This window comes from Colobus angolensis, unplaced genomic scaffold (genome assembly GCF_000951035.1).
Source record: "Colobus angolensis palliatus isolate OR3802 unplaced genomic scaffold, Cang.pa_1.0 Scaffold148, whole genome shotgun sequence".
Classification (NCBI taxonomy): Eukaryota; Metazoa; Chordata; class Mammalia; order Primates; family Cercopithecidae; genus Colobus; species Colobus angolensis.
In genome coordinates, this window is record NW_012114577.1 from 2,444,927 (window position 1) to 2,462,668 (window position 17,742).

Consider the following 17,742-nt stretch of genomic DNA (forward strand, 5'->3'; position numbering starts at 1 on the left):
GTAGCAGCTCACGCCTGTAATCCCAGGACTTTGGGAGGCCAAGGCGGGCAGATCACCTGAGGTCAGGAGTTCAAGACCAGCCTGGCCAACATGGTAAAACCCAGTCTCTACTAAAAATACAAAAATTAGTCGGGCGTGGTGGCACACACCTGTAGTCCCAGCTACTCAGGAGGCTGAGGCAGGAGAATTGCTTAAAGCTGGGAGGCGGAGGTTGCAGTGAGCCGAGATCGCACCACTGCACTCCAGCCTGGGTGACAGAGCGAGACTCCATCTCAAAAAAATAAATAAAATAAGTAAATTTTAAAAAGTAATAAAACTGGAACACAGGCACCTCTTTCAGGAAGTCTGACCATGAAATAGCAGAGAGCCAGGCTGATTAGAGGAGAGGGATGAGAAAATAGCCGGTATAAATATCCACAGAAAATGGATGCAACTCAAGCCTGTTGAAAAGCCAATGGGACCACTTGGTTAAGGCGAGACTGCGGATAGAAGACAGGCTGATAGCAACAAATGCCTAAGACGACAGGAAGGAAGAGGGCCAAAGACCCAGTGGAAGAATTACTGTGGCACTGGAGAAGATTCTACTTCTTTACGGTAAAAGGAAGGAAGAAATCTCAGATGGATACTGACATAGGCAGATTTGTCTGATTGCTCTTGAGAAGATATAAATATTCTTACATGGCAACTGTTATTTTCTCTAAAAAATAAAGGGTAAGGTAATTTGCTTTGAATAAGGGAAGAAAAGGGTGTAGTGGACAACGGCCCCTTTCTTTGATATCTATCCTGAATCCCCTTCCAAGTTTAGGGAATTCTTCCATCTTATGAGTGAGTGTTGGGGGACACTGAAAAATGCCAGATATTCATCTTCCCAGCCTCCTTGTCACTAACAAGAAGGCACTTGACCTGGTTCCAAAGACCCCACTTCTGATTTCTAAATTGAGAACTTACAACTTAGAGGAGTAGAGCTCACAGAATACCCTCCTGCACTGCAGGCAGCAGAGACAGCAGGTATACAGTTAGCTATGGCAAGGCCCTGCTGAAGGCACCGTGTGTCCAGGGAACCAGCTCTCTCTGGCCTGCCTGTGGCTGCAGTTCTGGAAGCCACTGAGCCTCCCCTGTTCCTGCCAATTTTCCAGGTCTGATTCTGTAGCTTTCCTGGCATTCTGTAAGCTACCTACTACCCCCCTCTTCCCTACTACCTTTTTTGAATCCCGTTTTGATTCCATCAGCAAAAGCTTCCTTTGCCTACACCAAAAAGTCTGACTCACGTCCACAGGTAAAATCAGATTCGAAGAGAATATACAAGGCCTAATGACAAGTGAGAGGCTGAGCTAAGCAAATAAAAGTAACAACGGGCACTACTGGGGAGGGGAGCACCAGGAAGTTTTGGGGGTGCACCAGAACCAGCCTGCCCTTTGTGAGAATTCCTGGGGCGGCGCTAACCTATTTGAGAGTTGACATGAACAAACTACATTAGTAAGGCTATGGATCTAAAAATCAGTTCAAGGAAAAATAACAGAATCTGTTTCTTCATTATAGGAACATGAAGATGAGCCAGAGGAGCATGGGAAGAGGTGAAAATTTTGAGACGGAGTCTCACTTTCATGCCATCTGGAGTGCAGTGGAGCCATCTCGGCTCATTGCAACCTCTGGCTCCCTGGGTTCAAGCTATTCTCCTGCCTCAGCCTCCCGAGTAGCTGGGACCACAGGCGTGCACCCACCCCACCTGGCTAATTTGTGTATTTTTAGTAGAGACGGGTTTTCACCATGTTGGTCAGGCTGGTCTCAAACCCCTGACCTCAAGTAATTCTCCTGCCTCAGTCTCTAAAAGAGTTGGGATTACAGGCATGAGCCGCCATGCCTGGCCAAAGCATTGTTATTTCTAAGTGGTGTGACGACTGACTTAATCATTGTTTTCTTCATCAGGGTAAAAACCCCAACCTGTCTTTGGGGATTATTGTGAGGCTGCTGTTTCTACTGCTTATGATGACACCCAGGTTTTAAGCTAGGAGACTGGGAGAATGAAAGACATCAGAAAGGGGAGCCAATTTTAGGGCCAGATGCTATCACCAGTTTAGTTTAACACAGGGTGAAGTTTGGTGATTATGGAAAGGCCCTGCAGGCGGCTAGAGAAGTAGGGACCGCCAGAGATGGGCTTTAGTATGCTAAGGGAGCACAGAAAGAGAAGCGGATGGGCTAACCAGCGACTCTTCAGATAAAACCAAGCATAAGGGTTGGGAGAGAGAAGGAAACATGAAAGAAATAGAGAAGTTATCAGCACAACAGGAAGGGAATTATGAAGTTGACCGCAGTGTGAGGATCAGCTGTGGAGAAAGCCACCACCAACGCGAAGGCGTGAAATTAAAGTGGGGAGTATGCAGGAAGAGAGAAAGGCTGTCTGCAGCTCAGATGAAATCCCCGAATGATCACTGTTGAAAATGGAGTGGACCGCAGTGATTTGAGTATGGCAAAGATCACACACTGAAGTTTAACAGTAAAGAAAGGAAGACACTGGATGAGAGCTGGGTAGAGGAAAAGTCAACAGAGCAAGTGTGAAGAATTCGGTGAGGTCCCAAAGGAGACACAAATAGGTCACAGGGGATAGATGTGAAAAAAAGAATAAGGATATCTCTCCTGAAATAGGAAGAAATGGAGAAAGAGATATTTTGAGGAAGGCACCTCCACTTTCACACAAAGTAGAAGACAAGATCATCTATTATGAAAGGGAAAGGTGAATTTGGGAACCAAAAGAAAACATTCAAGATGTAGAACTGATACTCAGAAACAATTTGCTATTTGTCAGGAAGCCAACACTGATAAACTCTATCACTAATTTTAGTATCGATTCCTTAAAAATGATTTTCAATATATGAGAAATGTTGGAAAGCAATTAGGGGAGTATGTGAGGGTACAGATGAAATAAGAAAGGAAATGAACTGATATTACTTCTATTCTTTCTACTTTGATTACGTTTGAAATCTCCCAAAACCTTTTTTTTTAAATTTTAAGGAATGCAATTAATTCCTCATCATTCATATTTCTAAGATCAAAGATATTGCTTGATAAATAAGAATATAGAAGGCACCTATTTTCCTTACTTCTTAATGACAAATGCCCTTTCCATCTTCATTTTGTTGCATATAACAGCTCTCAAATAAAAACTATGAAATACTCAAAATGAATGCCAGGGATTTCAGTCTTCTGAATTAATTCAGATCTTGCAAAACATAACTTATGATGTCAATACATTAGGGCAACTGAGAATCGAAAACAACTATTTAAGTGAAACAAATCCCCCAGCATTGTCAAAATCATTTCTTAGTTTAAAAAAAGTATTTAAAATGTTCTTTACTTACATAAGAAAAACAATCCCAGAACTTTGGAAGAAATTGAGGGAATTTATGAAGAATCAATATAATAATCCATTCTATAAAATATTTTATGGATGCTTGATTGTTGGTGAAACCAGCCTGGAAAATCCTGTCAATAATTCCATTCAAGAAATTCTGAGAAAAAAAGTTCAGAATTAAGCAGTTACAGTTATTCATTTTAATTTAAAAATAGTCTCCATTTAAAATAAAATAGCTTAAAGTTTTTATCATGTTATTTATTGAATCTACAACTCTCTGAGCAAAGACTCTAAAAACTACTGATTAAAATATAATGATGAAGTACCTTCATTCAGTACTTTATAATTTACCTGGACATCAGTTCTATCTATAAGGAAGATTATTCATCACCTGTATTTTTGCAGGGAAAGCAAAAGACTCAGAAAAGCTGAAAAACCTTCCCAAAGTCACATACCTAGTAAGTCAAAGAATTCAGGTTCAAATCAAGATCTCCCAAGATGCCGGGGCTTAAAACTTGTAATAAGGGATGGTCCAGAGACTGAAGTCAGCAGGTGGGAAACAGCATCCCAGAGGGGCAGGTCTCAGGCCACTGAGCCCTCTGTTCAGGCTCCTCGTCCTCCTGCCCTCATGGTCTGTGTGGCCCCACAGCTACTGCACTGTTCTCTGGCTAAGACCTTGAGCTCCAAAATCATCCCGCCCCCTTCCACCCTCTCCTCTTCAAAACTGCATTTCTATCTAGGGGACCGAACCTATCTCAGTAGCAGATGAAAAACAATACCTACTTATATAAGCGTATAAAAGTATTATGCAGGGCTGGGCGCGGTGGCTCACATCTGTAATCCCAGCACTTTGGGAGGCTGAGGCGGACGGATCACCAGGTCAGGAGATGGATCCTGGCTAACACAGTGAAACCCCGTCTCTACTAAAAATACAAAAAATTAGCCCGGCGTGGTGGCGGGTGCCTGCAGGCCCAGCTACTGGAGAGGTTGAGCCAGGACAATGGCGTGAACCTGGGAGGTGGGAATTGCAGTGAGCTGAGATCCGGCCACTGCACTCCAGCCTGAGCGACAGAGCGAGACTCTGTCTCAAAAAAAAAAAAAAAAATGTAATAGGTATTATGTGTACAAAAGAAGAAAAATCTATCTTACAAGAACTTCTACTTGGTAAAAAAAGGGCAGAAGGACTCATTTGAAGCCCTGGGATAGTAAAGTAGAGCATGAATTTTGTAGTTAGGCTTGATTTTGAATTCCACCTCTATTCTTCACCACTAGCTATGTTACCTCTCACACAGGACATCTGACCTCTCTCAACTGCAGTGCTCTTGGAGGCAAAATGAGAATATGTATGGCCTACCTTGGAAGACTATTATGAAGATTAAACAAAACCATAAGATACAACAGTTTACAACTCTGAGCCCCATAACAGATTGCTAGGTTTCCTTTTCCTTGCAGGTGTGCATGCTCGGGCATTTCCCCACCCTCTCCAACATTAGAGGAGGCCCTCTCCATTCTAAGAAATGGAGAGGCCCTCTCTCCATTTCTTTCCCTCTGGGAGGCCCTCTCCATTCTAAGAAAAACATGTTCTCAGTAATCTAGTTGAGCATTTCTAAAATGTTTCCTTTTTTAATGCATCCTTATGTTTAATGACATACTTTAAATCAAATAATACAAAAAGACCTATGATGAAAAGTAGCAACCTTCCCCACCCCCCACATCCATCAAAGAAGCAATTCTTTTAGCTATTTCCTCTTAAATTACTCCAAATAGTTTTATTTGAATATACTTACATACTTACACTGTTACTGAAATGTTTCTCTCTCACAGATATAAGACTTCATGAGATTGTAAAGAAAGAGGCTAGTATATATATATATATATTTTTTTAATTCTCTCACACATTTAAAAGAAGGTAGGGAGGATAGTAAGAAATTTTAATGTCTGAAGGATGTTTTTTGCATTGAAAAATGTTTTTAAAAACTGCATGAGTCATATACCATCACTTTCTCATAATGATGATCTATTTTCTCAACAGGAATATTAAGCAAAGATGGTCAGAAAAATCAGATTGTCCATTCAACTGTTTCCTGCCTCCTCAGGGAAGAGAAAAGGTAACTTTGGATAAAGATACTTTGTTGTAAGAAACTTGGCCTTTACCTTAGCTGGTTTATGTCATCACACTATTCATGAAGTTAAGGGCAAGGAAACCCACCATGTGAAACATTATTCCCATCCCAAACGATACAATTTGTCTGGTTTCTACAGTACAGATAATCCAAAATAGTAACACTCCAAAATAACGTACCTACAGAAAATTAGGAGTTAAGTATTTGCATTTTCTAATCAAATGGCAAATCAGACTTATTTAAACAGTTAAAATGTCACATTAAAATACCGAAGGGAAAAAATATTAAATGGGGCCATGTAAACCAACTTCTAACTTATTTCTGCAATACCTAATTGCCTTGGTATTCTCTCTGTTAATAAAAACTTTTGAATAACTTCAATGTGAAGAACTGAAGTATAAATTTTAAACATTATCTTTTTCAATTTTAAAACGCTATATGACAGTTTCTGCAAAATAGTTCAGTCATGAAATCATATGCTTCAAAAGTACAACTATAATAAAAATCTGATACCTGATCGAGTCTAGGGAAAAGTACAAGCAGAGTCTGCCAGACGCGGTTTTTCACTCTGTGCTGCAGAGAATTCACATAGTAGCGTTTTTTGGACTTGGACACGAATTCGTCCTGGAAAGGTGAAGGGAGGGAGTCAATATTAAATTATCTGTTGAACTAGTGATTAATGAAAAAAATCAATGACAACTTGAAATGTAAGAGGCTTAAATTAGGTACAGGGGCTTTTTGTTCCCCCAAAAAGCAGTTAGGAGGATGAGAAAAAGAATTGCACCTTAAAATATTTCAAACATTGATATTTTGGGCTGAATGATTAAGAAAAATAAAAAAAAATTTTAAATAAAACACTTCAAACACTGAACTTAGTTGCTTTTGTTTAACTTACGTGTTTTCTTTTGGTTTTTCTCTTTTTTGAGGTGGAGTCTCACTCTGTTGCCCAGGCTGGAGTGCAATGGCATGATCTTGGCTCACTGCAACCTCTGCCTCCCAGGTTCCAGCAATTCTCCTGCCTCAGCCTCCTGAGTAGCTGGGATTACAGGCACCCGCCACCACGCCCGGCTAACTTTTGTATTTTTAGTAGAGATGGGGTTTCACCATGTTGGCCAGGCTGGCCTCGAGCTCCTGACCTCAGGTGATTCGCCTGCCCCAGCCTCCCAAAGTGCTGGGATTACAGGCATGAGCCATGGCGCCTGGCTATGTGTTTTTAGAATTAGAAGAGGGGCCAAAAAACTGGGAGCTATGGGTTCCAGGGGTGAGAAGAGATTGAGATACTGGACATATATTGCCACATACTACCATGTACCTCACAGGCACGTCTCACCTTGTGCCCCCGTGTGATACTCACATTTGGAATACTGGTATCTACAATCTGATGCAAACACCACAAAGAAAGAAGCCACCCCAGTACGGACAGTGCGAGGCATCTCTAGGCATGATGTGTCTCTAGAAACAAGAAAATGGCAGCACGGAGCCTTTCGTAGTAGCAGAGAGCTCTCCCTGGCTTTTCATGGCTTGTGCCACCTAAATTCAGCCAGCTGCAAGATTTGCTTTTATTACCGTAACTATTAGTGCTTTGGCCATAAAGCAAGATGGCACTGAAGAGTGTATCAACATACTCAAATGTCTTAAAGGTGAAAAGTCATTCACCACCTCCAAAACCATTTGCACATAATGTAGATGATCCTCTTCTACTGTGTAACTTCTCTGACCTTTCTTCTTCCATAATCTCATTCTCTGCATTTTAGTGTATATAAAGTTTCATGTCAATAGCTAAATTAATATAGATTTTAATGACTCCCAATGATGTTTAAAATCTTATAATCTCTATATAATTTCTGTTAAGAAATTTTCTTCTGATATATGTGTGTTTAAGTTTCATATACTGCTCAACCTCAATGCAACTGAAAATGGAATCAGTAGGGTGGATCACTCATGCATTCAGGACAAGCATCTTCATGTCAAGAAAGCTGCCCTTAGGACCTCACCAAGTCACCATCCTCAACTGGAAGTTGAGAATTCTAAAATTCCCTTTCAGCTAAAAATCTTCTGTCCTTCTACTTGTTCCACTCAGTGTGCTCCCTTACTCAGAATATCTTTTCTCTATTAGTCTGTTTAACTCATGGCCGGGTACTACTGAAGAAATTAGAAGTCACCAGCCACAACTGACTTCACTAAAAATATGTATTCCACACAATGGAGTACTATTCAGCCATAAAAAAGGATGAGATCCTGTCATCTGCAACAACATGGATGGAACTGGAGGTCATTATGTTCAGTGAAATAAGCCAGGCACAAAAAGACAAACTTTGCATGTTTTCACTTATTTGTGGCAGCTAAAAAATAAAACAATTGAATTTATGGAGACAGAAAATAGAACGATGGTTGCCACAGAGGCTGGGAGGGGTAGTGGTGGTAGGGGGAAGGTGTGGGGATGGCTAATGAGTATAAAAATATACTTAGAATGAATAAGATCTAGTATTTGATAGTACAACAGGGTGACTACAGTCTACAGTAAGTTATTGTACATTTTAAAATAACTAAGAGTACAACTGGATTGTTTGTAACATAAAGGATAAATGCTTGAGGTGACAGATATCTCATTTACCTGATGTAATTATTACATACTGTATACCTATATCAAAATATCTCATATACCCTATAAATATATACACCTACTATAGACCCACAAAAATTAAAAATTTAACAATATGCATTCCAGCTGTTTCTGGGCCTTCATGATTGCTAGACCAGTAGTTCTTAAACTGTATCAGCTCCAGAATCACAAGGACACATTAAAACAGCCTGCTGGGCACCACCCCCAGAGCTTCTGATTCAGTAGACTGGGGCAGAGCCTAGGAATATGCATTTCTAACAAGTTCCCCAGGGATGCTGTCGCTGCTGATCCAGAGACCACACTTTAAGAATTACTGCACTAGACAAGCATTTTGCTTTTTCAAGTCTGTTTTCCAAAGCAGCTGCACTGTTTTGTATTCCTATTAGCAACGCATGAGGATTCCAGTTTTGCTACATCCTCACCAATGCTCAGCATTTTTAATTTGTTTTCTTAACACCCATCCCAGTGGGTATGAGTGGATAGTATTTTGCCTGTGTGATTATTGCTGGCCTCTCCCTAACTGTCATTTTTCTCTCTCTACTGGACGGAAATTTCCTTCAACATAGAAACATGCTCTAATTATCTCCCATCTCTAAAAAGCCCCCTCTTTAACTCCAGGTTCCGCTCCAGGAACGACTCCTTTTATTCCCTTCATACCCTTTCTAGGGTAAACTCCTAAGAGAGTCCATACTCACTGTCTCCACTCGCTCAACTCCCATTTTCTTCTGAACCGGTTCTATTAGGTTCTCATCCCAGCAGTTCATTGAAATGCCTTTGTCGAGGTGACCGAGACAGCTGAAGCCAATGGCCAGCCTGTGGCCTCCTCGTCCTCCATGCAGCACTTCCTTTCCTCACTTGGTCTCCGGACAGTGTCCCCTCCTGGTATCCTCATTAATTCATCCAGAGCTCAGCCCAAATGTCACCTGATTAGACCTTCCTGACCTTTTTAGACCTTTTTTTTCTGAATTTTCTTTTTTTAGAGAGGCAGTCTCACTCACTGTGTTGCCCAGGCTGGTTTCAAACCACTGACCTCAAGCAATCCTCCTGCCTTGGCCTCCCAAAGTGCTAGAATTATAGGCATGAGCCACCATGCCTAGCCCTGACCCACTATATAAATAGTTAAACACATAACATGTATTTTTGTTCTGATAGAATTCCCATACCCAGCTCCCATCACTTTAAACTCTACTCATCTTTTAGAAAACCAGTAACATACTATTTCCTCTGGGACATCTTCCTTGACTCCAATGCTACAGAGAGGGAATTGTTGCATAAAAACTATTTCCAAGGTTTTATATAATAAAGCTGATGTGCTGCCTTCAGAAAAACAGAAGTACGACGAACACTCCTGTTTTAACAGAGGGACTGATATGAGTTCTGTAGTCATCCATATGTCCACACCAAGGTCAGAAAGGTAACTGTATCTGTCATTTAAACACACATGGGGAACAGAGCACCATGCTGAACTCTTCCCCTTCCTATTTAACTTGTCCCCAGATTAATTAAACCTGTTCTTCAGACACTATAATGTTCATTTAGAAATGATTTAGCAGGCTCAAAAACAACCTAGCTGGATTGTTTTTATCTGAATAAATAAGGAATTTTCATCAATCTTAGACAAACATCACACACCCAGATCTAGAAATAACAATACATTACAATGGAAGCAAATCCTGGGGTAATCTTTCACGGGTTCTCCAATCACAGCAATCAATTCCTAACATTTGAGGCCATTTTCTCAGTTTTTACTTTTTCATTCCATTTCTTACAGAAAGCAACATATGAATATAGCACTGAAAACATAACTGGGGCCAAGCACAGTAGCTCACACCTCTAATCCCAGCACCTTGGAAGGCCAAGGCAAGAGGATCACTTGAGGCCAGGAGTTCAAGACCAGCCTGGCCAATATGGTGAAACCCTGTCTCTACTAAAAATACAAAAATTAGGCCAGGTGCGTGGCTCACGCCTGTAGTCCCAGCACTTTGGGAGGCCAAGGCGGGTGGATCACCTGAGGTTGGGAGTTCGAGACCAGCCTGACCAACATGGAGAAGCCCCCATCTCTACTAAAAATACAAAATTAGCTGCACGTGGTGGTGCATGCCTGTAATCCCAGCTACTCGGGAGGCTGAGGCAGGAGAATCGCTTGAACCTGGGAGGCAGAGGTTGCAATGGGCTGAGATCATGCCTTTGCACTCCAGCCTGGGCACTGAGCGAAACTCTATCTAAAAAAAAAAAAAAAAAAAATTAGCTGGGCATAGTGGTGGGCGCACCTATAATCCCAGCTACTCGGGTTGCTGAGGCAGGACAATCACTTGAACCTGGGAGGTGGAGGCTGCAGTGAGCCGAGATCCAAGATATGCCATTGCACTCCAGCCTGGAAGACAGAGCAAGACTCTGTCTCAAAAAAAGAAAAAACAAAAAAAAACATAACCGGGTTTGACTGGCACTGGAAAATACAGAGTAAAGTACAGATGGTACAGGAAACACACTACCATTATTGTTCTCTAAAACCAAACTTGAGTTGGACAATTACTAACCAAGATATTTTTTTCTTTTTGTAGAGACAAGGTCTCACTATGTTGCCCTAGCTGGTCGCAAACTCGTGGCCTCAAGCAATTCTGCTGCCTCGGCCTCCCAAAGTGCTAGGATTACAGGCGTGAGCCACAGTGTGACCTAATCAAGACTGAATTAAAAATACAGAACATAAACTTTGTGTTTTTTCCTGACAAAAGATATTTAGAAGTACATATTCTAGCAACATAAAGAGCAAATGTTGACCTCCGATTGTTAAAAACAAAGATAATTTAAAGTAAAATACACTTACTTTATCTAATAGCTTGATTGCAAGATCTTCCATAAACAACTTATGGGACATATTGGAGCCATCTAATAAACACAGGAATTTGATGGCACAAATTCTCACATAATGGTCTTCTCTCTTAGTACTAAAACAAGTAAATGATAAATTATGTTAATACATTTTGAACACAGAAAGATAACATCAAATATTAGTTTCAAATATCATTACATGATGAAAACCTCTCAAAAGTTTTCTAAAGTTAAGTAGGTCCATACTTAATGACAATACTTTTTAATTTAGAATAGATAACAGAAGATAACAAATGAATATATTACAAGAAGGGTCCATACAGAAAGTATGAATGAGCACAAATTCATCCAGATTTCTGGAGAATCAGTGCACATGCTGCTGAACCTAGCTCAATAGTACCTTATCTGTGGACAAAACAGATCACAGCTCATGAGCCTGTCCCTGAAAGAGGACCACAGATACCTCCATTCACTCAGGGGCATGAATACGCATCAAACACGTCAATGGCCTGTCTCTACCACGCACTATCAGCGCACATTCTCCAACTGAGTTGAGGGGCAAACTCGGGAAGCACTGTGCGCTCTCAACGCCCGGCATTTTCAGTAGCCAAATGTGGAAAGATAAATTAAGTGAAATTGTTAGTATGTTCACATTCCATGATAATTGTTATAATGTGAATAAATATTTTAATTTAACAACAAAGCAACTGTCTAGTAGAAATCACAATCAAATTATTTGGCAACCACCAACTAGAAAAAGTCACTTTTATTGCCACACTAAGCCAGCCAAGAAAAAATAACTAAAAACAATGAAAAAAATGTATATATTTAATGAGGAGTGACAGATGATTTAAAACGTAGTTAGGACTTTCAGAATAATAAATACTTTATGACTAAATATTATAATCATTTGATGTCCTAAACTCTAAAATTAGAGTGAATGATACAATGCTATTTTAATCTTCTTTATAAACACACATACACATTTTTGAAAGCCATGTGAAAAAAATAAAACTTGAAAAAAAGCTACTTGACAAGCTCCAAAAAAATTAATTCAGTGGTTAGATAAAAATTGTCTTTTCCCAGAAATCAAAACTTTAGGGCCTATCCCCACACTTATCGAGTTGCACACATTAACTATGTACAGCTTTTTACATGTCAATCATACCTCAATAAAGAGTTTTTTAAAAACCAAAAAATTTTAGTCTGTTCCAAGAGTAATTCTATTTTTGTGTGTAACATACCAACTTGTTAAGCGGTGAATTTTAATTTCATATTAAACTTTACGCCAAAAAAAGGACTGGAGAATAAAGTGTCTATGCTGATGATCATCCCACTCCGCAGAAGAAAGACAGGGGCTTTAAGCTCTCCACAGTCATTTCCTTGTTTATGCTGGACTCTGCACTAAACATTTTTAAAGTTTTATCAAATTCTAGTGAATACTGAAAGGTGTAAAGGCAATATATTAGCAAGGGACTATAATTTCTATCATACTTTTGAAGGCTCATCCCATCTTATTAATATATTAGATGTCACTAGCAACATTTATTAAATTTAGCAAATAGAGAATGTTTGTCATATGACGTTAAATTTTTAATATCTCATTTATGTGAAGACAGAGAAAATCTACCATACTTACTTTTCCATAACAATATTTGCCGCACAGTCATGTCCAAGGTTTTCTATGAAGGTCTGTACATCCTGAACAAGTCTTTCCATAAAAAACATTTGATAAAGAACAACAAGTTTTAAATAGAAAAAAAATTAAATCCCCAAGGTTAAAGTTAACTAATAATTTATATTCTTCTAATTGAAAGCCTCAAAACAAAGACATAATTGTATCCCCAAGTAGGCACTTAATACAAGTTATGACCAGCTGAAATAATAGCATCTTTTACCTTTGATCACGCCTAAACACAGTTCCAAATATACAAGCCTCAAGGATAAGTTCGCTATAATTTTTAGCACTTGATAAAGATCCTTGGGACACATTTGAAGCAGACACTATCCAAGACTGACAGCAGTAACTTATCAGTGTATTGAAGACTCCAGTTTTTATAGCAGACATTTCAATTATCTTGTACATAATCTGGAATAAAATACAATGGTCATTTTATCCTTTGATTTAGTTTAAAAAAAAAAATCAGTGCTGCTAAAAACTGTTACTTAGTGTCAATATAATCAGAATAGTCTAACAACTGTTAAATTCATTACTGTTAGAATAACTTTGCAAGATGATCAATAATCAGAGAGTGCTATTTCATCTCTTGATAATAAAAATAAATAAAACTTTACTGATAGTGATATTCAAACTCTTCAAGAGAAACAATTGCCCAAAGCAGTAGAATCAAGGGGAAAAACACCTCACCCACACACATTCAGCTTCCTTTGTTTGCATTTTGCCAGTGGCCTTCCTTGGGCTGAGGCAGCAAAGACCAGCGTCTCTAAGTATGTACTGTGAGGCAGAAAAGGATCAAGAAAGGCAGCACAGGGCTACAGAGAAATAACGGAATCTGACTCTCCCTGTTCCCCTGGGGATCAGGAGCTACACTGGAATTCCACCTTGATATGTTCCTATCTCAGTGGCTGCAAATGAAAATACCTCCATAAACCAGCAAGACCTTTTGATAAGTGTTACAGTCAGAAAAATATTTCTCTACACACACACACACACACACACACACACACACACACACACACACACAAATTAAAAAAAAAAAACCTGAGCCAAAGTGCAATGACAAATGGCGCCTGACATTTGCCTTCAAGTATCCGGGTGAAATGAGACTGATTGTGGAAAGAGCATGCCAACTCCTACTCAACCCAGCAATCAATTACATTGTCATGGAGGAATGACCGGTGTTGCCAGATTATCTCATTTTCCAAGAAATCCAGTTTTTCATACAGATTTCCCAACTCTCTCTTTTTTTTTTTTTTTTTGAGACGGAGTCTTGCTCAATTGCCCAGGATGGAGTGCAGTGGCGTGATCTCACCTCACTGCAACCTCCACCTCCTGGGTTCAAGCAATTCTCCTGCCTCAACCTCCTGAGTAGCTGGGATTACAGGCATGCACCACCACACCTGGCTAATTTTTGTATTTTTAGTAGAGACAGGGTTTCGCCATGTTGGCCAGGCTGGTCTCGAACTGCTGACCTCAGGTGATCCACCCGCCTCAGCCTCTCAAAGTGGTGGGATCGCAGGCATGAGCCACCGTGCCTGGCCAGATGTCCCAACAATTAAATGTTGCCAGGTAATCAAAATGTTAAACACTGTATGAACCAAACAAACCGTTCCTGAGGCAGATGTGGCTCCAGGCTACCGTTTTGTGCCTTCTCTTCTACATCTGTCAGATATTCTCATTCTTACTCTTGATATTTAAGAAGGTTCAAAAATATTTTTGACTGAAGGAATAAAGAACCACAAATCTGAGAATATAACTCTCACGTTCCTCATGTGCTGAAGCTCACACACGTGAAAAGAAAAGCAGAAAGAAAAGAAAGGTAGTTACCTCTTTTATTTTGAAATATGCCTGGCCCTTGATTTTGGCAGCAATGGTAAGAACTTTGTTATCAAAAACAAACTGAACAAAAGCTTTTAAATTAGGCCAGAATATCAGCTGAGTGTTGCTTAAAGAAGATATAATTTTCCAAGCCATGTCAAAAGACTCTATGCAGAGTGATTCAGAGGAGGTCAGAAGCTGGTAGGAAAAAAAAAACACATACTTATTTTAGAAACTTTGATCTCCACTCCTTTAGTTCCTCTTCAATTCATGTTTCACTCTATGTTACCTTGGGAACCAACACTTTTAAGCAATGGAACACTGGTAAAACTTGATCAGAAGAAAGAACAGTGAGGGCTTCTAGTGCAGACTGCAAAGTCCTGATTGGCATCTGAACGGCAGGCAGAAGCGGTTCCAGAATTTCACTCCCTGTGCTTGGTATAAGGGTGTGATATTTTTTCAACAGAAAAGAGAGGCACACCCATTGATCATGAATGTATTGTGCAACTATTTTTCCCCATCCTTGGGAAGATGACGATTCTTCTAAAACACTGAAATAAAAAATAAAGTTACTAGGCCATACTTCCCCAACTTGCCTCCACGTCTTTTGCACATAGCACACTATCCTTCTAAAGGGGGGATATACAGATATACACGGTCATTATCAAACAGCCTACCTACCAATAACTAAGGAAACACATAAACCTTAATTTTCTAACTCCTCTGAAAGTAGGCACTTTTGCTCATGTTAAATGATTCAGAGAAAACTAGATGCAGAAAAGTCAGCAAGTCTCCAGCAACAGAAATGAATAACTCCAGTAACAGAGTTACACTACACTTTCATCCTGAATGGGGCTTCAGCTCCAAAATTCTGTAACTATATAAGCAATGTTGGGCAATCATGAACCCCCGATGACAACAGAAATGGATTTTTTAAGCCTTAACTCTCCCTGTACCTGGTACACTCCGAGGGGGGAGCATAACTGCTCTGCTCCTCTGCGTGGGGCTTCTGCAGCGTCTGATTGAGCTGAAGAGAGGAAAGGAAGCTTTCCAGGGGCCCAGCATGGAGAGAGTCCAGCTGCAGCTCAGGCTTCTGGTCTATGGCCTCACACACCATGGCCAAGGCAGCCATGCTCACTACTCTCTGAATCTGACTTCCAAGTGTTGGCTCCTAAAAAGGAAATGTGACCATGTTTTATTTAATATGCGCAAGTCTTAATCAGTAAGGATGTCAGTTGCCAGTCTATGGAAAGCTCAGGCTCTCCTTTTTCCTCTTCCTGCCTGCTCCTGAATATCAGGAGAAATAAAAGGAAATCCAACACACATCATTCACTTCCACTACTTCTCTATAGATTGGCAGTGAACAATTTTAAAGTAACAATAAGAACTCAGCAATTTAGATTAAGACAACAATGGGATCTTTTCATTTGGTAAACAGGTAGCTGGAACTGGTACATGACAGATTTGCTGCGTACAGAACCCAAAGCTGTGTGTAAGTCCTTCTCGACCTTTCTCCGACTCGCATACACATCTGCATGCAGCATTCCTATGGGGGAGCCTTATTTTAACTGTCTGCTGAAACAAGTTAAAAAAAATATAAAAGGCTCCAGGTTACAAGTAATTCCTTCAATCAGCTGCACACTACTTTTGGAGAAGTCACGCAGCCCAGCAGTTAAGAGCTGGACTCAGGAACCACAAAGCCCAGGTCTGAATCCTAGCTCTGTGCTACTACCAGTATGAGTGTAGACATCCTACACCTTAGTTTTCTCATCTGTAAAATGGGGACAGAAAAGAATCTACTTCATGGGGTTACTGTGAAGATTAAGCAAATGGGTTACCGCATGTAAAACACTTGGAACTCTACATGTAGGAAAGGAGGGTAGCCAAGACAACCTGGTCTATACTGAAAGAGAAAATCAACAATCTCTCACCAAGCTAGGAGTGCAGGCAAGAAGTCAGACACAGAAAACAACAGCACTGAGAGACTACGGCAGTTCTCTCAAATACTGCCAACCAGTAATGTCTGTATCAGAAAGGAACTTTCTGCTTATTCCATACCCCTCCCTCACTCTCCAAAAATAAATCAACCATCTCTACAAAAAAATTTTACATATCAACACTGCCAACACATGAAATAGAATTTAGGGTTACCTTCGGGCCAACTACGGTCCCCGCTAACCTTAATGTAATTCAGTGAATTACTAAAGGAAGCCGATTTTTAAAAATAAGAGATACTGTGGCATGGTTCATGGTTTGGTTGTATATTTAGAACTCACAGTGTTCTTTCACAACACTAACAGACTAACAGGTACCAGACAGGATGCTGAAATATTAATCATCTTCCTTATCATTTCCTCCTAGAATAAAATTAAATTATTAAAGCAATCAAGTACCTTCTTTGTTTTTCTTAGTAGCCTGGACTAGTTAGACTGATTGAGTTCAACTTATTCAACACTTACCACATGTTAAGTGAAAATGGCTTTTATTGAGGCCTTTCTATCTGCCAGGTACGGTTCTAAAGATTTAACATGTATGAATCTTCTTTAATTTCCACATCAGCTCTATAATCCCCATGTTGCAGGTGCAGTAAATGAGACACAGAGGGGTTAAATAATGTAGGTCACACAGTTAGCAAAAATAAAGCCAGAATTCAAACCCAGCAACTCTAACTCCAAAGCCTGCGCTCTTCATTGCTAAGCCTTATTGCGCTATGTTCAAGAAATACCTTGACCAGGCGTGGTGGCTCACGCCTGTAATCCCAGCACTTTGGGAGGCCGAGGTGGGTGGATCACCTAGGTCAGGAGTTCGAGACCAGCCTGGCCAACATGGTGAAACTCCATCTCTACTAAAAATAAAAAAATCAGCCAGGCATGGTGGCAGGCACCTATAATCACAGCTATTCGGGAGGCTGAGGCAGGAGAAGTGCTTGAACCCAGGGGGCCGAGGTTGCAGTGAGCCAGTGGCACCACTGCACTCCATTCTTGGCAAAAGAGCGAAACTCCATTTCCAAAAAACAAAACAAAACAAAACAAAAAAAATGCCTTGAGACCAGGCACGGTGGCTCACACCTACAATCCCAGAACTTCAGGAGGCTGAGGCGGGCAGATCGCTTGAGGTCAGAAGTTCGAGATCACCCTGGCCAACATGGCAAAACCCCATCTCTATTAAAAATACAAAAATTAGCCCAGCTACTCGAGAGGTTGAGATAGAACTGCTTGAACCCAGGAGGCTGAGACTGCAGTGAGCCAAGGTCACACCACTGCACTCAGTCTGGGTGACAGAGAGAGACTCTGTCTCAAAAAAAAAAGGAAAAGATATA

The 17,742-nt window shown here is 40.4% G+C and overlaps 1 protein-coding gene across 1 annotated transcript in view; it reads right to left on the bottom strand.

The window, feature by feature from the left end:
• Positions 1-17,742, bottom strand: part of TARBP1 (TAR (HIV-1) RNA binding protein 1) — a gene marked incomplete at its 5' end in the record, with an annotated part of 84,520 nt that overhangs the window by 23,365 nt on the left and 43,413 nt on the right. The window contains 8 exons of the mRNA XM_011935753.1: positions 3,357-3,506; positions 5,986-6,096; positions 10,920-11,040; positions 12,564-12,635; positions 12,823-13,013; positions 14,433-14,621; positions 14,713-14,974; positions 15,380-15,594. Coding sequence (XP_011791143.1) covers positions 3,357-3,506; positions 5,986-6,096; positions 10,920-11,040; positions 12,564-12,635; positions 12,823-13,013; positions 14,433-14,621; positions 14,713-14,974; positions 15,380-15,594 — 1,311 coding nt within the window. The remainder of the gene's footprint in view (positions 1-3,356; positions 3,507-5,985; positions 6,097-10,919; positions 11,041-12,563; positions 12,636-12,822; positions 13,014-14,432; positions 14,622-14,712; positions 14,975-15,379; positions 15,595-17,742) is intronic.